At 46.8% G+C, this 23,522-nt stretch overlaps 1 protein-coding gene across 4 annotated transcripts in view; it reads left to right on the top strand.

Moving 5' to 3' along the window:
- The window catches only part of SLC7A1 (solute carrier family 7 member 1), a 63,057-nt gene that overhangs the window by 26,374 nt on the left and 13,161 nt on the right, over positions 1-23,522 (top strand). For 3 of the 4 annotated variants that reach the window (XM_045844802.1, XM_045844804.1, XM_045844805.1), the window contains exons 2-5: positions 4,853-4,952; positions 17,459-17,844; positions 20,251-20,409; positions 22,019-22,190. In XM_045844802.1, the coding sequence (XP_045700758.1) occupies positions 17,475-17,844; positions 20,251-20,409; positions 22,019-22,190 (701 nt within the window). In that variant the 5' untranslated portion in view covers positions 4,853-4,952; positions 17,459-17,474. The remainder of the gene's footprint in view (positions 1-4,852; positions 4,953-17,458; positions 17,845-20,250; positions 20,410-22,018; positions 22,191-23,522) is intronic. The other variant, XM_045844803.1, reaches the window with a different exon arrangement.

Raw genomic sequence — 23,522 nt, 5'->3', positions numbered from 1 at the left:
CAATGTCTGTCTATTGTGTGGCCTTTCAAACAGCTTTTCTGCTTAAATGTTGTTGCTGCCTTAGGGATTGGACAGAAACTGATTAGGGTCCCAAATAAAGGTGGAGTCAGGGTGGACATTGGCAACAGGGAGAAGAGGTGACTCACTCACGCTCTGAAGTGGACACTGGAGTTCATTTTGTGAGTGTGCCTGGGGACCACCAGCACCAGCCATACTACCCACTGTCATCAAGCAGAGACAGCACGTCATCACTGAGAAACTGGTCCCTGAGAATGCATTGTGTGGCCACAGAGCTGTGGAAGTCAGAATGTGTGGGTAAGATGGAAATGCAGGGGAGCGTGATGTATAAAGGTATTTTGGTTTCTGGTGTCATCTAAGCCTGCCTGTTGTGAGTTAACAAGAGTCTGTAGATTTGTGGAAAAATCCAAAGGGCAGACAGAGTTTTAAGACTGGGAGGCTAGTAAACAGAGGAGATCATTCCTGAGTTCCTGTGGCCCAGAAAATGGGAATGTGATTCCCATTCTGGAGTCACATTCTTTTAGCGCATTGCTGGTGCAGCCCCTGTGATGCCACTTCTTGATGCCACCCCACTGTGCGCATACTGTGGGCTCATAGAGAGAGAGCAAGAAAGCATGAGAGTCTGAGGACAGTTCTGGAGCCTTTGATGGTGCTGGAGGCCTGCCCTCGTGGTTCTGGGCACATTGTGGCTCCTTCTGCAGTTCAGGTCTTGACTCTGCCGTCTGACTCTTCCCTTGAGCAGGAAGGCTAGTTCGGCAACTCCCTCGGAGTGCTTTTCAGCCTCAGCCCATGGTCCCTGTTAACAACCAAGCTCAAGCTGAAATTCTGAAAGTTTATGTCAAATAAAAAATTAATTATTGTCTGTTTTTTTCAAACTACAAATGCCGTCCTTCCAGAATTCTGACACCCTGCTTATCCCTTTGCCTAGAGGAACTTGGCCGTCCCAAAGGAGCTCTGTTCTTGCCACAGTTGTTGGTTGGAGGCAGTGGTCTTAAGAATAGCTGCTGACTGCCTTGAACTGCGTGTGCTTCCTCCCTCTTGTAGCTTCATTCCCGACAGTGACCCTGATACCTGACCTCCTTGTGGGATGCCATTGCAGTTCATCTTGTTTCTAATTACTTAGTGGAATTGTATTAGGGGATCAGAAGTGTGCTGCCTCCACTTAATATTTCATCCATTCTTATTTTTTGAAGAGGTGTTCCCAGTAGTAGAATTTAAACTCTGTGAAGACAGGAATTTTGGTGTAGTTAGTTCACTGCTGCATCCCTGGTTAATTGTGGAACAAGGGACAGTACAAAAACTCATTCATGGGCAAAGCACCTATTTAAGTTGCCAAAACATTGGACATTATGTTTAATAACATTAAAAATATTTGCTTAAGGGTATGTAGTGAAAGGAAAGATCTGATTCCTTTTGATTTATAAATTGTTCAGTAGAAGTTCATTTGCAGATGTTCTTAGGTTATCTTATGTACATATCTCTCATCGGCGTGACAGTGTCACGTGGTACCATGGCCACACCTTGGCGGCCCCTGTGTGGTCCTGGGAACCTGCCAGGGGTGGTGTTTGAATGCTGCGTGCTGTGTTTATGAAATGAACGACATTGAGTTCTTTAGGCATGAGGCATATGCAGCATTCTCTTTACTCTGTTTTCAGCAAGTTGACTTTCAAATCTGAAAAAATGGAATTACTTGGTTGGAACATTCTGGGATTAAAGCAAAGCGGTGCTAATGGATTGATCTACCAGGTATTTGGCCCCATTAACCCTGGCGAGCTCACCCCAGATCAATGCACAGCTGTTCTTTCTTCAGGACTTGCAACTTGGGTGTGAATTGCTTCTAACAGGACAGTATGAACAGATCAGGAATCACTGTTGGCTGCTCCCTGGAGCCTGGAGAGGCCAGCAGCTGCTTTCCCGACCAAGCAGGGGGTTAGATTTGGTTGTGTTCACGTCACTGGGCACCCAGACAAGCAACAGTTCTCAGACTGTTCGGTCTCAGGACCCCCTCATGTTCGTAGTCTACTGAGGGCTCCCAGAGCTTTGGCTGAAGTGGGTTGTATGTATCAATGTTTATCACATTACAAATATTCATGTATTGATCCATTTAAAAATAGCATCAATAAACCATTTCATGTTAACATAACATTTTAATGAAAAGAAATATTTTCCAAAACCTAAAAATATTTAATTAGGAGCATTGCCGTCTTACATATTTGCAAATCTCTTTAATGTTTAGCTTAGTAGAAGGCAATTGGATTCTTATGTCTGCTTGTGCATCAGCTTTTATTTAATTTTATGGGTTTTAGAAGAAAGGGAGGAAGGGGAGAGAGAGAGAGAAACATGATTTGTTGTTTTACATATGAATTCGTTCATTGGTTGATTCCTGTATGTGCCCTGACCGAGGACTCAACCTGCAACCTTAGCGTATGGGGGTGATGTTCTAACCAGCTGAGCTACCCAGCCGGGGCATGTCAGTCAGTTATGATGTGTTGTTTTAGTTGTCGAGTGTAAAGAAAAGATAGCCTCTGGGATGTCCCTGGAAGGGAGAAGTACTTCAGTAGCCTTTCCAGATAATCGTGGACATTTTCTTTTGATACTACACGGAAACTCACAGGTGGTGGTGGGTTCCTCTGTGGAGCCTGAACCACATCAGTGAGCTTTTGTGCTGAATACTGCACAGATCTGTTCTGCCTTTTGAGCCAGTCCGTCACCAGGCGGGTATGACCCCTGTTACTGCACTACTGCCTCAGCTGAATTATGCAGATCTGGCATGTAGACACATTTAATCATGTAATATTTTTCTAAAAATCACAATTGTCAGTATCACCACCAATGACATGAGAAACCCCTTTAAGTTTTGGGAAGGTGTTGAGGTCTTGGCGATAGATGCAAGTTTTCTAAAGTTCTGGGGTATTTTTTTTGTTTTGTTTTGTTTGCTTGAAAGCTCTAATTTTGTCATCGGCAACAAAGGCTGCCAGTTGTTTGCCCTCTAGGTTCTGCTGCTCTCACTCCCAAGTTTTCTTCCCAAGGTGCAGGTGCAGTCGTGGCTCGTGGCTCAGACACAAGGACTTCAGTGACCTCGTCCGCAGCCCCAGTGCTCTGACAGTTTCCAGGCTTGTTTCTACATTTTTTAAGTGGCTTAAAACAATGCAAACTTGTTACCTTACAGTTCTGGAGGTCGGAGTCTGAACTAGGTCTCATGGGGCTCCGATGGAGGTGTTGGCAGGGATGCATTTCTCTAAGGCCCTTGAGGGAGAATCTGGTTCCAGGAGCTCGCGAGCAGGTGATCAATGAGAAAAGTGTATGTTTCTGTAAAGATAAGGCAAATATGGAAAAGTGTCAAATATCGGGAAATGTAGATGAAGAGTATGCAAATACTCATTTAACTTTTATGTAGGGTTAGGCACTTTCAAAGTAGAAAGTGGAAAGCCCTGGTTGGCATAACTCAGTGGATTGAGCATGGGCTGCGAACCAGTGTCGCAGGTTCAATTCCCAGTCAGGGTACATGCCTGGGTTGCAGGCCATGACCCCCAGCAACCGCACATTGATGTTTCTCTCTCTCTGTCTTTCTCCCTCCCTTCCCTCTCTAAAAATAAATAAATAAAATTAAAAAAAAAAAGAAAGCAGAGAAGATGAAATATCACGGGGGAATGAATGCATGGGCAGTGTAGGCTGGAATTGGGTTTCCATTGTTGAAGAGATGAAATGCCATCGACTGCATCTTTGTTGTATTTCTGGCATAGTGACAATCCTCCGTGGGCTCACATTAGTTACAAATCATATTCAGGAAGCTCAATTAAACCTCCCCAGCTCTTGGGTCACTGCGTATGTGCAAAGTAGAAAGGATAAGATTGAGAAAGCAGAGGACTTTCTGTGCCACTGAGAGGTCTTTCCTAGCACGCCCTCAGGGAAGTGTGACCTCGCTGCCTTCAGACTGTGGCACCCCCAGTCACTGACCCCATTCCTTATGGGACTGCAGGCCGCTCCACCAGGTGCATCAACAGTGCACACCCTACACTGACTGCAGTTGGGCCTGTCTGTGTGTCTGCTCAGTGCCCGTGTGTCAGCCGGTACAGGAGGTTCCCTCATGAAATGATTGACTGTACAGATTGGAGTGCGACTATTTCCTGAAGGAACCAGCTAAGGCACAGGTGGCAAATACAAGGCCTGCAGGCCGATTCCCGTCCTCCACCTTGTTTTATCCGACCTGGCACCTTGTTTCTACCCGGCAGTAGCACCGAGCTCTCACTTAACTGGTTAAGGAGTAGTTACATTTGTACAGTCCTAAATTACATTCGGCCCTTTGAAGGCAACCGCGAGGCTGATGTGGCCCCTGTGAAAATGAGTTTAACACCCTTGACAAGGTTTTCTGCCCTCCCTGACTTCAGTTCTCAATACCAATGTCAGGAAAAGGTTCACTTCCCTTCCTGGTCCCTAGCGAGGGCCTCAGGTTCTTGGGTACCACCTCTATGCCCTAGGTTTGTGGAAATGGCTTATGAGTGTGACAATAGCATCTTTATTCAAAATATGGCCTTCTTTTTGTAGAAGTGATGTGGTAGGATCGCTGGGTCTGAGGCCATCTCGTCCTGTTTCCTGTCTTCTTCTGAATTCCCTTGCTGATGCCCCTGCCTGGTGGTGCTCAGCCCTGTGTCTGCTCAGTCCCTGTTACATGGCCCCTGCCTCCCTGCGTCCATCTGGTTCTCCACTGGTGTTACAGCTGGGATGTCCTTCCTGGTGCCAAGCCAAAATGGAGTCATTCCTCTTGTGACAACCAAGGCACGGAGATTCTGGGGCCAAAACAGATTGTGTCTGATGTCTCTTCTTGGCCTTGCAGGAGCCTGAAGCCCCCAGCTTATCCTTCCTGAGACGTCTTTGCTCCAAGACCCAGACAATTGTCGGGGAACAAGGTGACAAGTCCTTGGATCACATTCCAGGTACAGTCTGCCCATCAGCAACTGAGTAGTGTGGTTATCACTTTTGTGCTACAATGTATTATTCACTTAGACCTTTAGTCAGTTGTTGACTTGTCAAGTGAACTAACAACCAAAATCCTTAGTTGTCATTGTTTTAAAATTTATGGCTGCTGTGCTTTTTAAAAATCATCTAGCACTTTTGGCTCTGGCCAAGTAGCTCAGTCGTTTAGAGCACTGTCCTGATACACTAAGGTTGTGGGTTCAATCCCCAGCTAGGGCACATACAGGAATCAACCAATGAGTGCATGGATAAATGGAACAACAAATCAGTCTCTCTCTCTCTCAAATCAATAAATAAAATTTAAAAAAAAGAATCATCTAGTACTTCCATCTCATCAGAAAGCAGGTTTTACCCTTTCACAGTGGTGGGTTTCTTAAGTTCCTACATTTTGTTCAAGCAGAACTCTTAATACCTACAGATGGTAAGGCCTTTTACACAAAGGCCAGGGCCAGCAGACACCAGGTGCTGTGTTGTCAGCAGCATGTGGAGGGGCCTGTGCTCTGTGCACCAGCTGCTGGCTACTCCATGGTGGTGTGCACAGCGTGCCAGTGATGCATTGGGCTGCATTTCTGCCTTTGACCATGGGAGACTTTGCATTTCTTAAGGTCAAGGGCAAGCTCCGATTTCTTTGCTATTCTCAGACTTTTCCTCTTGTTCCTATTCCTCTCCTTCTTCTATTTTTCACTCTTTTACTTAAGCATTCTTCTGTAGTTTGTTCTGTGGTTTAGGTGCTATAAGGATCAGTGTGTGTCAGGTGGGTCACAGGAGCCAGGCAGGATGGTCAAGGCTAGCCTGCGAGGCTCAGCATGTGCATCTCTCGTACAGTTAAGAGTAGCTCGTTTTATTAGACTCTTATTTTGGGGTTTGGCATGGGACATAGTGAGGGAAAAAGTGTTCTGCTATTGAAATACTTGAAAGCTTTTTTTGTTATTATTCCATTTTTTAAAAATGGGTTTACCACATAGAGACTTCATCATTGTCACTATTTTATTCCTCACAAAAAATGGAGGTCATGTTTTCAAGTGTGTGTGTGTGTGTGTGTGCTTGTATAAAGAATGTCACCTGCCTTTTATCCTCCTCTCACATTCTTACATTCCTCGGGCCATGTATAGTCTTAATCCCAAACGTGTAGCTATATTAAGAATGCCCACATGATCAGGGATCAGGAGCCCACACAGACTCCTTCATCAGAGGGACTTTGTGGGGATCTGGCCATTGCCTTTTGCCACATGTCAGCATCTCCCTGCAGCTGCCTTGAATAGAAGGAAGGAGGAGGGGCTCCCAGAGCTCCTAGTTCTCAGGGGGATTATGGCTGTAAGTAAGCACCTTATTTTTGAGGCTGTTGCACCCTCATACATGTCAGAAGCAACCTTGTAAATACTAGGTGCACTTCTGCAAAGACAGTAAAATTAGATCCTTGCCAGCAGGGAAAGGGGAGGAGGGTATTCCGTGGAGTGCCAGAAGCCACTGTAAGCCTCGAATACTTTTTTCCTTTTCCTTCTCAGAAGTTATTGAGTAAAAGTGCTTAAATCAGGGTGAGCTCATTCTGCATTCTTCCTCCTCTTGCTGCAGTGGTCGATGTGTTTCTGCTGTTGTAACAGACTGTTGTAGAACCTCTTTCTCTGTTCCCTAGTACGGGGCATGGCGGGGGCGAGGGTTTGCACCTGAGTGAGAGGCCTGAGTCAGGCTGTCTGCATCTTGGGGTGGACAGTGCTGGGACAAAATGTGTGGTGAAGCCCTCGACCATCCTTAGGTGTTTGGGCACAGGTCCTGAGCCATGGCTGAGTCAGAGGAAGGCACAGTCTGTCTACTGGACACCACCATGATATGTCCTTCTCGGGTGAAGACACACAGACCAGAGATGGTGACAGAGATGGTGCATCTCTGGGAGGCTTTGCTGTCTCTGCCACACCTGTTTGCACTCTGTGATTGATCATGTTGTCTCCTTCTTCAAGAGGGTAGGGGGCGCTGTTCCACTCCTGCCTGTGGTGGGTGCAAGACAGTATTTGCTGTAGGATGGGTGGTTGTTTGTGTCTTCCTGTGCAGCTTCTGAACACCCTGAGAGCAGGGACAGTACAGGAGAGTGGCACAGGGTAGACACACAGTTTTCAGAAAATGAAATAATAGTTATTTAATATATGCCATTTTTCCAGAAGGAGGGAACTACTTTCAAGTCATTCAGCCTTAACCAAGAAAAAAAAATAATTTCAGGTGAAGTAAAGATTAGTTCAGCTACCAAAGCAGAGAGCGTTGAAACCTTGAAGGTTTAAAGAGAGAATGAATGCAGACTCATGATCTCCTAGTCAGAACTCATCTTAAACTTGGCAGCAATGACAACACACATCTGTCTTCTTGCAGCTCCTCTGGTCAGAGCATGGTGCAGTGGTGCTATGCTGAGTTCCCCGTGGTCGCCCTCAGGAGCTGACTGGGGCTGGGCTCTCAGGTAGAGGCTCGGCTCAGGTAGAAACTGCTTCTATGCTCCTTCAGGTTATTAGCCAGGGGTGTTTCCTGTGGTTGTAGGGTTTAGGGCCCTGGCCTCCTGCTGGCTGACCTGGAGGCCACCTACATGGCCTTTTACTTCATTGAGCCGGCAAGGAGAGTCAGCCTGCAGCATGCAGCCTCACATAATGTCACATAGTCACAGGAGAGACATTATACGTCTGCCATATTCCGTTGATTAGGAGGAAGTCCCAGTCCCCACCCACACTCATAGGAACACTAGAGGTGGGGTTTATGGGGCCACCTTAGAGGGTCCACCAAGGTCACCTTTCTTGGTTCCTTGAGAGGAGGGATTGAAAAGTGGTTCCCACCTGCTATTCATGTTTAAATCTATTAAAAGATCACAACTCTCCAGGATCCATTTATCCTTCCTGCAACATGGAGGCATTCTTGCCCTTGGACCCGCAGGGTAGTGCATGGTCCCAGAGTGCTCCCTTCTGCTTGGGGACACTGGGGGTTAAACTGCTTTTTGTGAGCTGCCTTAGCACCCAGTGGTGGCTTCATTGGGTTGTTTGTGTAGGGAAATGTGGCCTGAGTCTAAGGTGACTGACATCAGGGAACTTCCCCACAAGAAGAGATGCCCTCACAGTGGTTTTCTGTGGCAATGGGCTGTGTAGAGAACATTTTAGGGGTGTAAATTGCAGTGTCTATTTTTAGCCTTTAAAAATTAATGAAAAGCAGCAGAAGCCTGTGCTGTGTCTCCTGATTCACAAAAGACATGGAGCGGTAACGCAGTAACCAGAGGAGAGGGAATTTCAGTGAACCACAGTCTGGATAACTGAGGGTAGGCATATTGAGATCTGGGGGGTCAAGTGAAAGAACATTCTGGGCTGATAGTCTGTGGTTGGCTATTGCACTGGAGCCTTCTATGAAAGCCGAGCACATGACACACTCCCTGTGATGTATGTGCCAGCAGAGTCCATGTGATGTGCAGAAAGGGCTCCTTCACACCTAACGCCATGGCCTGGCTCTCTGGTCTAGTGGAAGTAACTACATTTGTTCATCTCTGGCTTCAGCCCCACCCTCTGGTGCAGTCCTCTCCTGGGCTGTGATTGCTCTGGAACTCACAGGCCCTCCTGTATTTGGCCATTTGTTTCTGATGCCTCAACCTAATTCCAGACAAATGGAGCCCCATTCTACTCTCTGATAGAGACTTTTCTGTGACCGCCTACCAGGATGTTTTCTCCAAGTATATTACTTAAGATGCAATCTCAAAGCAGAGAAACATGGCAGGCAGGTAGTTGTTGGACTGAGCACAGGGAAGGTGGTGAACCATAGCAGGAGGCTGTGATGTTGCTTTCTGTCCTCAAAGCTTTTCTTGGGGTGTCTGAAATTTTGGCCACCTGTGAAGTATGGTTGCAAATAAGACAGTAAGACCTCTAATAAAATGTGGCATTGAGGGCTTAGGGGTGGTATGTGCATGGCATACAACACGGAGATAATTCCCATGGTAACCACAGGGGTGTGCCTTATTTGTGTCTCAGGGCTTTTTGAGGAAAACACAGGGATAGGGAACAAGTGGCAGGTGACTGTGAAAGGTGGTAGTGTTGGCTTGTGCAAAATATGCTTTATTAGTTGGATTGAAATACCGTTCTCAAAGGTGAGCCTTCTGATTTGTGGTCCCGTAAAACAAGGCTGCCCACCAGCCCTGGCAGTTCTGGCGTCACTCCCTTCTCCAGTCTGTCCTTCACAATGAGACCAAAGTAATCCTCTCAATATTATTGAGTTGGCCAAAAAGTGTGTTTAGTTTTTCCATAAAATAAAAGGAATGTTTTTCATTTTCATCAGTAACTTGATTGATTTGGATATTTTGAGTATGTCAGGCATCTCCCGCTATTGGCATCTAGTGGGTAAAGGCGAGGGGTGCTGCTAAACATCTTCCAATGCAGAAGACAGCTGCACAGCAAAGGATTATATGGCCAGAATGTCAGTAGTACCAAGAAACTTCACAAACCACGCTGACATGTTCAATCAGTCACAGCACCGTTTCCACACACTGCACAAATTCTTTTTTGCGTTCCAGTTGCATTTTTACCTTTGTTGAAATATTAAAGCATAATATGCCAAAAATGTTGCATGTTTTTCCATCCTTAGTATTAAAATGGCTTCACAAAAATTCACCAATTTTGATAAGTCTTTTTTTAATGCACAGTGATATGGCAGCTGTCATAATAAAATCTAACAAAATTGTTTTTAATGAAGTTCAAGACAACTAAGCACTGCTAAAGCCATTGTATGGAAAAAAACAAATGAAATTTATGGCCGACCCTTCTCTGCCCTTCTCTGCTTCAAAATTTTATATCTGAGCAAAATGTAAATCACTCATCTGGCCATTCAAGACTCTCCTGCTCCTCCCCGCACACCTACGCTCCAGCCTCACCTGGTACTGTCTGATGGGTGGCACCTGTGGCTTGGCTGTTCTTTATTCCCCCCATTGCCCCTTAGGGTATGTTGTGCTGAAAGGTGACAGGTCAGGACAAAATTCACTGCATCCCTCATAGTATGTAGTACAGAAACATGTGTGTGTGTACAGGTTTCTCTCTCTGGGCGGCTGCTGGCTTTTGAATAGCCTCTGAACCACTCTGTTCTGACATCTGTTCTTTGGAGCTCACATTGTTTTCCTGATTTCAGTCTCGTTCTGCAGATGATATAGTGAAACTCAGAGACGTGTCTAGAGACAGAGCCTGTGAGGGGTGAGACTACGACTGCCCATTACAGATCCTTTATTCTTGGGCATTTTTCTAGTTAAAAACTGACCAAATAGCGACAGTTCCATATGGTTCAACCTAATCCTATTGTATATAAAAGACTTTAACTACCAGGCAGCTGTGGCTTCCAGCTCTGTGGGTTTATCCTGGCCTAGGCTGTGGGTTGTAGAAAGAGTTTCCTCATTGCTTTCTGGGTCAGTCCTAGATGAATATCTTTTCACATTTACTTCTGGGAATTTTCAAATAGGCACAGAAATGAAGAAAAGCAAAATAAACCCCATGTACTCAGTTATCCACCCCTCTTAGATGGACCCTTGACATGGGTTTGAGTTGTCTGTGGGCCCTCTTGCCTTCCTTTTTCCCACTTGCTGCTTTGTTGGTTTCATCAAAAGAGATTTCCTTTCCTTTAATTCAGAAGGCATACACATTCATAGAAAAAAAAATGCCAAAATGCTAAAAATAAAATTGCTCATCTTCTCCTATTCAGAGATAACCACCTCAATTCTCCTTCTAGACCATTCTTGATGCACACTTCCATTCATATGTTATCGTTTTAAGTGTTTCTATATGTGCGATGTTGACACTTCCCTCCAGTTTTATCAGAGATGTGGCATCTCTGACACAATATAAAATCATTTGCTTTGGCCACTCTCCCTCCACTGCCATGCTTCCCAAGCCTCTGCTCTCTCCATGTGCTTTCCAGAACTCTCCACTGAGGTCACAGTTGGCTTTTGCCACCCAAAATATAGTCAGCCTTCTGTACCCACAAGTTTCATATCTGCAGGTTCAACCAACTGTGGATTGAGAGTATTAGACAAAAAATGTTTTGTTGTTGCTGACGTGTACTACGTAGTTTGGTTTGGCCTATAATGACTGACTGCATCTCTACTGAACATTTGCAGACTTTTTCTTGATGTTATCCCCTAAACAATGCAATATAACAACTATTTACATAGCATTTACATTGCATTAGGTATTATAAGTAATCTAAAAGAGATTTAAGATTTACACAATGGCATTCTATGCAGCAGAAAGAAAGAAGGAGCTCCTACCCTTTGCAACAGCATGGATGGAACTGGAGAGCATTATGCTAAGCGAACTAAGCCAGGTGGTGAAAGACAAATACCATATGATCTCACCTTTAGCAGGAACCTAATCAACAAAACAAAGAAATAAGCAAAATATAACCAAAGACACTGAAATAGAGAACAGGCTGACAGTGTTCAGAGGGTAGAGGGGAGGGAATTTCAGGGGAATTTCAGGGGAAAAGGGGAAGGGTTTACAGGAACAAGTATAAAGGACACATGGACAAAAACTAGGGGCAGGTGGAGATGGGAGGGAGGTGGGGAGGGATGGATGGGTGTGCTGGGATGGAAGTAAAAGATAGAAAATTGTACTTGAACAATAATTAAAATAAAATTACTTAAAAAATAAAAAAATGTATAGGAGGATGTGTATAGGTTATATGCAAAAGCTACACTATTTTATATAAGAGACGAGCTTCCTCATTTTTACTGTCCACAAGGGTGGGGAGGAGGTCTTGGAACCAATCCCACTGGATACCGAGGAATGACTGTAGCTACTGTTCCTCAGTCCCGAATAAAGTTCCTGTGGCCTCTGAGACAATGGGCCTTGTTCAGTGGCTGGAGGGAAGTGGGTGGGTTTATGCTGATCAACTGTACCTTGTGAATAACTAATTGAGTTAATTTTTACAGGGTTATTGGCATTCAAAGAGAGGTTGTCACTTATCCCACGTCAGTCTTTTATCTGTAGGATTTCAGGCAAGGTGACAAACAAAGTAAGAATTGTTAGGCAGTGGCGAGAAGCTTGGTCAAACTTGAGTCTGTTTGGCACCTGGTGTGGAATAGTGCTTTTGGGATTAGATGACCTAGGTTCTTTTCAGATCCAGACCCCACTACTTGCAAGTTAGGGGCCTGTGGACAATATTAGCCTCATGGTTTGTTAACCATGAGGTTCAGCCACCATGCTGGACTGAGTGCCTGCCCGTGCCACTGAGAAGCTGCAGTACCTGTAGGCTACGGATTTCAGAAAAATGTCAAGTGTCTTTACAACTGAGGCCTCTGACTAGATGCAGAGATGTGCTCAGGTGGATTTCCAGGCTTTCTGCCTCTGTCCTAACTTGATGAAATTGACCTTTTTGCCCCATGGAAGCAGCAGTCTTTGAGACAGACAGCTAAACTTGGTCCCACATTCCTCTCCTGAAGCTCTATCACCCTGTCAGCCTCCTCACCCTGACCCTCTGCTTCCTGGGGTAGGATTGTGGATTTATGCATTTCCTTAAACCCTGGCTGTGTCAAGCACAGGGGTGAGATGAGTGAATTTTGTTCCTCGTGGCTTGGGGTCAATCAAATGTAGGCCCTGGAGGGCTTTAAAGAGTCCAGGTCCCCCCACCACTTCTCCCCCAGGCAGACAGACTGTTGCCGCCCAGCGAGGGTGCGTGGGTGTGAGCTGGCCCTGCCTCGACTCCAGACTTTGACTGCTGGTTTTTTAGTTTTAACACCTGCTCCCAACCCCCATACTTTTGGTTCAGTTCTGTCATTCCTTACCTCCTTTTCACAATGCTGTGCCTATTTCTTGGGTTGCCATGTTTAATGTCTACTGTCTGGTTTTTAAAAAATTTAAGTTCTTGCACCTGGGCCTCCTGACATCTGGGAGGATGTGGAGATCCGGCTTTGAGAACACTTCCTCCAGCACAGGTTTTTTTCCTCGCCTGGAGTCTTCTCCTCTCCCACAATGGCCAGCGTCCTAGAATGCCCTGTTTTGGACCCCTCCTACCACCTGGTGGCAGATCACTCAGTCACAGGCATTCTGCTTCCTTCCTTGTTACAGTTGTATGAGACCTAGAGACCCACAGGTGCCTCAGGGCAGCCACCCACAGGTGGGCAGCTGCTCTCTCTGTAGGGAGCCAAAGTGACGTAGTTGACTATGTCTGCCCACCCATTAGTGGGATCCCATAAGGCTAGCACCCAAGCCAAGAGCCGGCTCTCTTTAGCATGGTGAACTGGGGACCACAGTGCACATCCTGTTGGAATGGTAGCTTCACTATGGCTAGGCCCACCAGGTGCCTGGGGAAGGGCTACCGGGGCCTGGGCCATTCTAAAGACCATCACTCACTTCAAGGAGGAGTCAAAGTTTTGACTAGTAAAATGTCAATATTAGGATTTTGATCAATGAATGGCATTTATGAATTTAGTATATATAATAGCCTACATCAGACCCCTTCAGGCCATTAAGCTGGACTTTTTCAGTGGTGAAACTATCACTAAATATGATTTTAAAAATCATACCATTCATATCTGCCCACTTTCATCCAGAAACCTTCAAAACAGAACATAGAGAAGTCTTTATCTCTAAAGTCCTGACCACTGATTGATTTATTGCTATTGTTATAGAGTAATTACTAGGGGGAAAAATTACTTAGAGTTTGGATTTCTGTGGGAAAGGAACAGATTTCCCTTAGCTTTTCTAGGAGGATTTCACAGAAGGTAAGTGTTTTTTTAATGATAAATGACCAGGGAATACAATGGGTTGGAGGCCCTTGCAAGATTTCTGTCAAAACTTCAAATAAAAGTAGGTGTCAACCACTGTACTCATTCCTCCCCATGAGAAGGGATAACCTGGTTTCCAGCTAATGCTTTCAGAGCCTTCTGCTGATTTTCTGCACATCTCCCGACAGCAGGAAGTCTGAATAAACCTGGCAGTGCTGGGGCTGGAATGTGGGGTTCGCTGCAGGGGAACTTCTGTGCAGTCTCACTGCTGGTGGAACCTCTAGCTTTGGAGTCCCAGCTCGGGTGTCAGGGGCGGCCTGGCGTGCTCGGGGTACTGACACATGATGCCACTGGAGGACATGGTTTCGCATTATTTCAAGGAGACAGAAAGGCTATTTCCTAAAAACAAAGCCAGGACACAGTGTCGTGTTTTCCCCTACCCTGGAAGGTAGGCATGAGCACCTAACTTGAGACAGCGGTACCCTCCGGACGATCAGATCTGCACCTCTCAGCAGTGCTCTGTGGCATTTTTGTTCTAGTGTCTTCTAAAGGAATATAGTGCCCGTTGCACAGATAGCAAGCAGCACTTGCTGAGGGACCAAGGCGAGAATGATGGGCAGTTGATCTCCTATGAGGTCCCCGCCCAGCCTCGCCCCACCACTGCCCAGAGCGCTTTGCCCCAGGGCTTCCGTGGGGAGCTGCTCCTGCGGAGGCTGGTCCCCAGTGGGCTATATCTGTGTGGTCACGGTTTGTCAGCTCAAAGGACTCCCTTCTCATGTGATGTTTGCAACCATCTGTTTCTAATTTGTAGAATTCAACAATCTGCCCCCTTTATTTTGAAAATGGTACTGAGCCCCCAGGGTTAGTCAGTGGGTCCTGTGAGTGGGTTTCTGCTGGTGGAAGCCCTCCCTGGACTGAGGACACACAGGCACACGGGGCTGTGCATGTCCAGGTGGGCCATTTCTGCCGAAAGTGAGTCACTCACTGGACTCCTTTTTGCCTCCCACCCTAAGAAGGCTCAAAAATCTGTTCCCTGCCTGTCTGGTCTCCAGTGTGCCTTTTGTGAAGAATCCCAATGTGGTCACTCTTCTGCTCAAACAACAGCACACTTTTGAGAAGGGACAGAAGTTTTGTCTTTCAGAGGAAGGCAGATGGCTCATCCTGCCTTTTGGGCCCTTAGCTTGCTTTACTCCGTAAGGCCTAGTGAGGAGAACACTATTTAATTGCATTGTCTATGCCTTGCACTTGGCTTTTATTGTTTTGGGGAGAATATCTGCTTATTACTACCCAGAAACCACATCTAAGAGAGGATGGGAGCAGACAGGCTCTCTGTCACCATATCTACCAACCAACTTAAAAACAATGCGAATGATAAGGAACTTTCACCTCCCACTTCCCTGTAAAATTCCTCTCTACTTAAAAATACTCCCCTCCCCACCAACAGCAATGTTGAAGAGTTATTTTACCATGCTTTAAGGCACGCCCCAGCAGAGTCAAGGGTTGTGGTGAAATGTGCACCTTCCCTTTTAACTTGTTACTTGAGCAATCATTTGCTAATGACATTGTTGTGATTTACAGCTTCTTGGAATAAATCCAGTTAAATCCTCTGAGGAAGAAAAGAAAAGGCAGTTGCAGGGAGAATGACTCCCTGGGACAGTGCTGGGGCCTTCCACCCACCTTGGTGTCCCATGCAGGTCCTCCCATACCTGCTGCCCCTCAAGCCGCTCTTGTCTGTGAAACCTGCTTCCCCAGGATCTGCTCCTGGCCCAAGAGCTTTGGGAACAGGCCAGTGTGCTGCTGAGGGAAGCCATTGACCTCTGTGCTTGTCCTCTCTCATTCCGGCCACCTGCCCTCTTTTACTCTTGTTGAATCTTTGTGTCTGATTTTCCTGTTCCACAAATGAATCATCTCTCCTCATTTCCTCCTCACTTCCTCCCCATCTTAAGACACAGTGAGATCATTTCCTTGTCACCTGTAAAGCCAGAGCCCTAGACGAGGACTTGGGCTGCTGTGTCATTGGAGCTCTGTGACCTAGTGTGACATTGACTCTTGTAGTTATTTTTTCTCATCTGTGTAACAAGGAGACCAGATCGGATGACTTTTCTCCCCCATTCTAGCTAAAAGCTGTTAGATGAAATGCAGAAAGGACCATCCCCATTTTCCATGACCTGGACTTGGCCAGTGACATGGCCCTGTCTTGGGACCACAGGAATGTGGCAGGCAGTCGAGTGTTCTGGAGGGTTAGGTTTGGATTTTGCTGAAATGTGATCTCCAGTGGCTTTATTGCAGCAAAGTTAGGTCAGTGGGTATCAACTGATGATAAAGGTGAAAAATCAATGATACTGTTCTTCATCTCTGTAGCCAAAAATAACAATGGTAGCTTATCTCTGCACTTGCTGTTTTATTTTTAAATAAGCTATTTTAAAACAGTTTTAGATTTATAGAAACATTTTGAAGGTATTGTTGAGAATTTCCATACATTCCATACCCAGTTTCCTGTTATGAAGTGATACTGGTACAAATGAAGGCCATGCTCTATTCAGACTCTCTTAGGTTTTCCTTCACGTCCCTTTTCCACATCCAGGATCCCATGTGCCTCCTCAGGCCTTTGACAATTTCCTCGACCTTCCTTGGTTTTGATGACTTTGACCATTTCGAGGACCATGTCGGTCAGGTGTCTTGTGGAATGCCCCTCATCTGTGACTCGTCTGGTGTTTCTCTCCTGATGAGACCGGGGCTCTGGGTTTGGGCCTGAAGGTCACCAAGGCAAGGTGTCCTTGTCACATCGCACCGTCAGCAGGACTGTGACCGTTGATGTTGACTGTTCATTTCTCCACTGCAAAGTGGCTCTTTTCTCTCCCTTTTCCAGACTGTCCTCTTTGGAAGGAAGTTACTATAGGCAGGCCACCCTTCAGGGTGGAGAGTTTGGTCCCACCTCCTTAAAGGTGGGAGCCGGCCCAACCAAACAGGCAGGGTTGGCCCCTGCGTTACAGGAGGGCCATTTAAATGCTGAGCTGGCATTTAAGTCCTGGGGCCCTCGTGGCTGTGTCCCCTGTGAGGAATGGGTAGCATGAGCCATCACGTGGACGTGTGTGCTCTCTCAGCGTGTGCTCAGAAGTGTCTCATACACATAAAGCTAACATTTGGGTCCAAAAAACCCCCCACGATTCCTGGAGTAGTAACAGCTACAAAAAGCCTAAACATCTAAAAATTCGACACTTCTGCTATGGACCTAACTGGGTAAACTTAAAAGTGGAAACAACTTGGTCCTTGCCCCCAGAGGATTCCATAAAGGGCTAAAAACCACTGCCATTGGCCTCTGGGTTTTAATAATAAATTAAAAGATGGCTTGGTTTGCCTCCCCAACAGTACACTTAGGATGACATCTTGTTTTTTTTTCTGGTAAATTGCATGACTGTCGAGGGCAGGAACAGTGCTCCTGGTGTGTGTTGCCCATACTCCAGAGTTCCGGCCCATGCAAGGTTTCTGCCAGGAACTGAGAGGAAGGCGGCCACTCAGAGGGCCCAGGGTAAAGTCAGCAGGTCCTGGCCCCGGGTGTTCCTGTGTGCTCTGGCCAAGCAAGCCTCGGGCTGGAGAGCTCCTGGGTGGGGTCCTGACTGGGGGATTCTGAGACTGAAAGCATTTTAGCAGTAAAAGACAACAGGGGCCTGGTTGCACTATGTGTTGTGACTAGAGGGGTGGAAGGGTGAAAGGGTGGCCAGGATGACGTGTCCTGTTCTTTCTCCTCAGCAGATTTATCAGCAGGATGGGGTGCAAGGTGCTGTGCAACGTGGGTCAGCAGATGCTGAGGCGGAAGGTGGTGGACTGCAGCCATGAAGAGAGCCGGCTATCCCGCTGCCTAAACACGTTTGACCTGGTGGCACTGGGAGTGGGCAGCACGCTGGGTGCTGGCGTGTACGTCCTGGCTGGAGCTGTGGCACGTGAGAACGCGGGCCCTGCCATTGTCATCTCCTTCCTGATTGCTGCACTGGCCTCGGTGCTGGCTGGCCTTTGTTACGGCGAGTTCGGTGCTCGTGTCCCCAAGACCGGCTCGGCCTACCTCTACAGCTACGTCACTGTCGGGGAGCTCTGGGCCTTCATCACGGGGTGGAACCTCATTCTCTCCTACATCATCGGTGAGTCCGCCTCTTCTGTTGTTCCCACCTCCCAGTCGTGGGCAGATGCACCGCTTTGCTCTCAAGTAGAACAGATCTAGCTTCTTCCCAAGAGCTCCCTCCTTGCCTGACATTTGTCCATCTTCCCCTTTCCTTTTACAAAGGTGGTGGCAGCCTTATGGACACCAACGCCCCTCCGGTCTGTGCTCTTGGTGTTCATGCGCCAGTGTGTCAGGGCTTAGTGGGAACAAGCCAGGAGGTCGTTCCTGTTAACATGATAGACGTAGAACCAGTGGGATGCTTCTAATTACTGTACTTAAAAAGGATTTAGTCTCTTTTAGTTAGTTTTTTTGTTTCCTTCTTTTATTTTTTTAGTACTATAGTAAATTCATTATGGACCAGAAAGATGGGTGGAATATTGAAAAGCACAAAGAAGAAAATAAAAATCTGAGAACTGAGAGACATTAATTCTCTCATTCATTCATTTGCAACAAATATTTACTGAGCACTTGCTCTGCGCAAGGCATTTTGGTAGATATTGGGCATGCAATAGAGGAAAAAGACAATCTCTCTTCATGAGATGCATGTTTTTGGCACAGTATGCCTATTTATAAAACGATACATAGTAAAAATTTTCCACAGTGTTAACTTTTTTCCACAGTAATATTCCTAATGGTTGCATGTCATTCTATCAAAGCAAACACATGAGCAAAAGAATCACCAAAGAATTTGAATGGCCAGTTCACAGAAGTAGAAATACAAATAGCCATTAAACATTCCATTTACATTTAACAGGCATTTTGTGATATTATCAAAAGACAGTAAGATGTGGTAAGTTGAGCCTCGTGGGTCCCGGGAACATCAGGTGTGGAGCTGAGCGCAGCCTTCTGGGCCCACGGGCCTGGGTCTCCTGCGACCTGCCCGCTGCCACGCTCCCAGGCCACCTTCCCTTTTGGCCCTGCAGTGTCTGCTCAGAGAGCTGACACCGCCTACTCTTGTAACCTCCAGAATAACATTCACACCATGGTTTCCTCAGCCCAGTGCTGAAGCAGGTGCAGACAGACACACACGCTAGGTTCTCCTGGTGGGAATGCGGCTATTTTAAATGGGCTGTTGTGTTTCCAGAGGATTTATCTGGGTGTGAGGCACAGAGGGCGTGAGGCCTCATACTTCCAGACCCCAGATGATGCATCTTTGCCAGAGTGCCACTTGCTGGTGTGGCATCACACGTGTGCCACGTGTCACTGTAGGGACCTCTCAGCCTCAGCTATTGGGGAGGGCAGTTTTCTCAGCCAGTGTGGGGTTTTAAAGCCCTGACTCAGAACCAGAATTGGGAGGCCCAGCAGCCGCTCTCAGCCAGCAGGGTGGGGTTCAGGATCCTGGTCAGCAGTGAGCCAGCCTCTGGGCCAGATGGGAGACCATGTTTCTTTGCTGGGTTATGGCCTTGATGGACAGATTTCATAATAGGCGGGCTGCTCAGCATGAAGAAATGTGGTTCGATTATTGAGCTGTTGGAAGATTATTTATCATGAGACCAAATAGCAAAATTGAGTCTCAGCAGATCACTGCGGCAGACTCCTGGGGCTGACCCAGACCGCAGTCACCGGCAAGGCCCTTTGGAGAAAGGAAAGGAAAATGGTCTATGTGAATATTGGAATTTTGGTGACATTTCTTAAGAAACAGTGCTGGACAAGCAGTGACTTAATTCAGACTGAGACAGAGAGGGAGGGGGAGGGAGGGAGAGTGCGTACAGTCAGCCTCGTTGGCACTGGGAGCGCCACCTCCCTTTGCATTCCTCCTGGCCGGGGTGCGGGGAGAGTACAGAGTGCTTTGTCTGCTGGCAGGTGCCTGGGGACCTGTGGGTATGAGCCCAGGGTCACAGACAGAGTGGCAGATGGCAGAGGTGAGGGTCAGCCACGTGCCATGTTTCTGGTCTTCTCTGCTGGGAGAGCAGTGTTCTCCAGGCCAGTCTTGGAAAAGGAGCTGCTGAGAAAGGTGCACACAGCCCATTGCAACTGGAGAGTGAGTCGTGCCATCAGTTTCAAGGCTTGCCATCAGCGTTTCTGTTTGTGATGAAATCAAATAGGTAGAATTGAATAAGCACTGTCTGAGTGCCTCTCAGGTGCCAGGGTAACACGTTTTATAAAACTTTTATTAATAACTTGGTTAAATATTTGAAACATGTATACATGTGTGTATTGGGTCAAGGTGGGAAAGGCATGTTTTTCCAAGGCCCTAGAAGCTTTCTCGGACTTTGCACCTCACCGTGAACTCCTGAGCTCACGTATGCTGAGGTCTGGCTGCTGCTGCAGAGTCTCATGCACTGTCTGTGATCACAACATGGATGCTGTGAATGTCCAGCTGGATGACAAATGCTCTGGAAACTGCTTTATTTCACTTTCTTCTGGTGTGTGTGTCTCGTGACAGGTACTTCAAGCGTGGCCAGAGCCTGGAGTGCAACATTTGATGAGCTGATTGGCAAACCCATCGGGGAGTTCTCTCGGACACACATGGCTCTGAAACTCCCGGGAGTGCTGGCCGAAAACCCAGACATCTTTGCTGTGATTATAATCCTCATCTTAACAGGTACAGCCACACAGTGAGAGAGCCATCAGGTGGAAGGGAGGGGCCCAAGGTATAAGGCAGGCTTGCATTAGGTTTTCTTCCTTTTTTCTTTCTCCCTTCCCCATTTTATTCTCCTCCCCCCGCCCTCCTTTTGCAATTAATGCAGACATCTTTTTGCCTCAGTGGCTTCTAATAGAGTCACATAGGTTTGTATATCATTTAGCTAAAAGCGAACCCTCCGGTGTTTTGTGACTATGGAGTAAGATTTTTGTGCAGATGGCCCAGGAATACACTCTGTTGATCCATGGTGACCACTGGGAAAGGAAGGCTGGTGTTCGCTCGCCAGGCCAGTGTAGAGGAACAAGAGACCTTGTTCGTCTGGGGCACTGACGGGTGTCTGCAGCGTCTGAGACGCCTCTGGTGCTCTCACACCCACCGGTCGTCATGATGCCCTTTAAGTAAATACATTTCGTGACAAAGTTGTGTGTGCAGAATTGAAAAATTTCAGAGCACTTGGCCACAACTGATTGGCAGCTTCTTCTTACTGACATTTACCTGTGTCTCAGCCCCTAAGGTGGGAGTTTTGTTGACATAAACATTAAATTGAAATGTGATAACTTCTCTTTTGAGGTTAGAAAACCTTGCATAGGTTTTAAAAACAACCTGTGTGATTTTGCCCACTGTGTATGTAATCAAAATCACTTTGCACAGCAGTATGTCTGGTCCAGTTGACAGGAGTATGTGTCAGAAGTCAAGTCTGCACTACTCAGATTTTCATGAACACAGGAGGGAGGGACGCGGAAGGACAAGCACCGTGGGGTGTGGGGTCCTGTTTTCTGGGATGAAGTGCTCCGTTCTCTTCTTACACTTGCATTTCAGAGTTCAATCTACTAAGTTAGCATTTTCTATTTTAAACTGTATAAAAGATGTACATGGCAGAGCAGCGCTCTCTAATCATAAACGGTGGTCGTGTGTCCCGGACACCTTTTAATGCCACTTTTCTTGCCCAGCCGAGTGTGCCACAGAACTCCCCAGGTGGCGCGCTCACCCCAAGGTGGTCCTGTGCCGTCATGTGGTTCCTGGGTGCCTTTACCACTTGGCGTTCTTCCCTGTGTGAGTTAGCTGTGCACTGAGTTCAACGGGGCTGTGCGGGGTGGTGGCTCCACAGCCACAGACACTTGGCGTTGCTGGAACTGCTACCTCCCCAAGTTGACCCGAATGATTTTCTCATCTGAAAAGCTCATTCTGCCAGGAAGCTGAGCAAAATGTCTCTGCCTTGGAGAAAATAAAATCCTGCTCCTGCGGGCAGTTCTCAGTAACATAGTTTAGTGAGGGGGAGGGGACAGGGATGAAGAGCTCGCTTCATCCCCTAGGGGCCTTGATGTCCCCTGGTGCCCCCGGATGGCGTCCTCGAACCGTTATTAAACACCCCAGGACTTCGGTGGTTTTGCTCACTGCCTCTAGAAAGGTCATGAATCCAGCCCCATCCCCAGAGGCCCACAGAAGTCTTCCGAGATTTGATGCCATGTGGATTCTTCTTAAGTCATTGTCTTTGTCCCTGTCCCCATCCCAGGAAGGATTTGCCTGGTATGGGGCTAACGCTCAGTTTCCTATATATGCACATTTTCAGGACTTTTAACTCTTGGTGTGAAAGAATCAGCCATGGTCAATAAAATATTCACTTGTGTCAACGTTCTGGTCCTGGGCTTCATCATGGTGTCAGGATTTGTGAAAGGATCCCTTAAGAACTGGCAGCTCGTGGAGGAGGATTTCCAGAACACAACTGGTCACTTATGCGGCAAGTGAGTTGCTTTTCTGTTCCCACCTCGGCGCGTGCTGGTCTGTATATTTAGGGGGTGGAACTGGCTAAAACTATATGAATCTTTCTTTTACAGTGTGACTTGAATTTGGATATTTGGTTATTTTTTTTTGTAGTGAAGTAGCTGAGGGTGTTTTATTGGTTTGGATTTGTGTTAAGTTTTATTTCCCTCTACTATACAGAACATTGTATGACAGGGTGCTACTGGGCAAAACAAAATCTTCATTCAATTCCAAAATGTACACAGTCGAGGATCACTCTCAGACTCACTGAGTAATCCCTTTTTCCTCATATTCTGTTTCATGACCTTCCTCTGAGTTTTGTGATCAGAAAAGATTTTCTCTGCAATACCGTGGTGATGCCACTTTATTTTGAAGTATTTAATAACACTGAAAAAGAAATATGTGAAACTTTTATCATGGGCTTTTACAAAGGTTTTCAGAGTTACTCAAGTTTCAAATGTCATCGTAATAATCTCTGTCTCCCACCCTCAACTCGGCTGCATCAGCCCTGGGAAGCAGCGGCCCCGTCCTCCTGACGCGTCTCCAGCTCAGGACCCTAGGTGAGGCCAGGGACCGGACTGCTTCCAGCCCCCTGCCTGCTCAGGCCTTGCAGTGATCCCTCAACAACAAACTCGTATTATCTAGGACACAAAGCCAAATAATTATAATGTATCTTTTTTATTTTCTCATCAAATTTTCAGGTAAAACTTAAGGTCCTGGGCTGGAGAACAGGGAGTTTGATTTTATCTATGAATCTATTTTAATTGTGGTTAAAGGTTAAACTGCTCAAATAAAGAGACTTTTCTAAAACGCAGTGGCTTTAAAATGATGTCTCAGGTCCTGAAATGAGCAGTTTGGTTGGGTGGCCATTGCGGCAGTGCATCAGCTTTCAGGGGCCCAGACTGTGCACCTGGCTGTCCTGTCATCTCTGAGGATGTGGCCCTCACCCACCGGGTCAGAGCTGGGCTGTGGGCACTGGCATGATCCAGCTTTCCCAGAGAGGGGGTGAGTGTGGAGCAGAGTGTTTCCAGTGCTTCTAAGGACAGATCTTCAAAAGACACATCCCTTCTGCCCACATTCCCCTGGCCAGAATTCAGTAGGCAGCCACAGCTAGCTGCAAGGGAGGCTGAGACACTGGGGTCTGAGTGGCCATATGCCAACTTGGCTGCTGGTTGTTACAGGCTAGGCGTCCAGTGAGTGGTTTGATTAATGGGCAGGCACTGATATGTGTCTAGTTCATGACTGGAACACAAACAGGAAGCTATTAAACGTATGAAACTTCACTAACTCCCATATTATATGGTTAACATTTC

This window comes from Phyllostomus hastatus, unplaced genomic scaffold, assembly GCF_019186645.2.
Source record: "Phyllostomus hastatus isolate PE091 unplaced genomic scaffold, TTU_PhHast_1.1 phas_contig_41, whole genome shotgun sequence".
NCBI classification, from domain to species: Eukaryota; Metazoa; Chordata; class Mammalia; order Chiroptera; family Phyllostomidae; genus Phyllostomus; species Phyllostomus hastatus.
The sequence above is the reverse complement of the archived record's forward strand: the minus strand, read 5'-3'. Positions and strand labels throughout refer to the sequence as shown.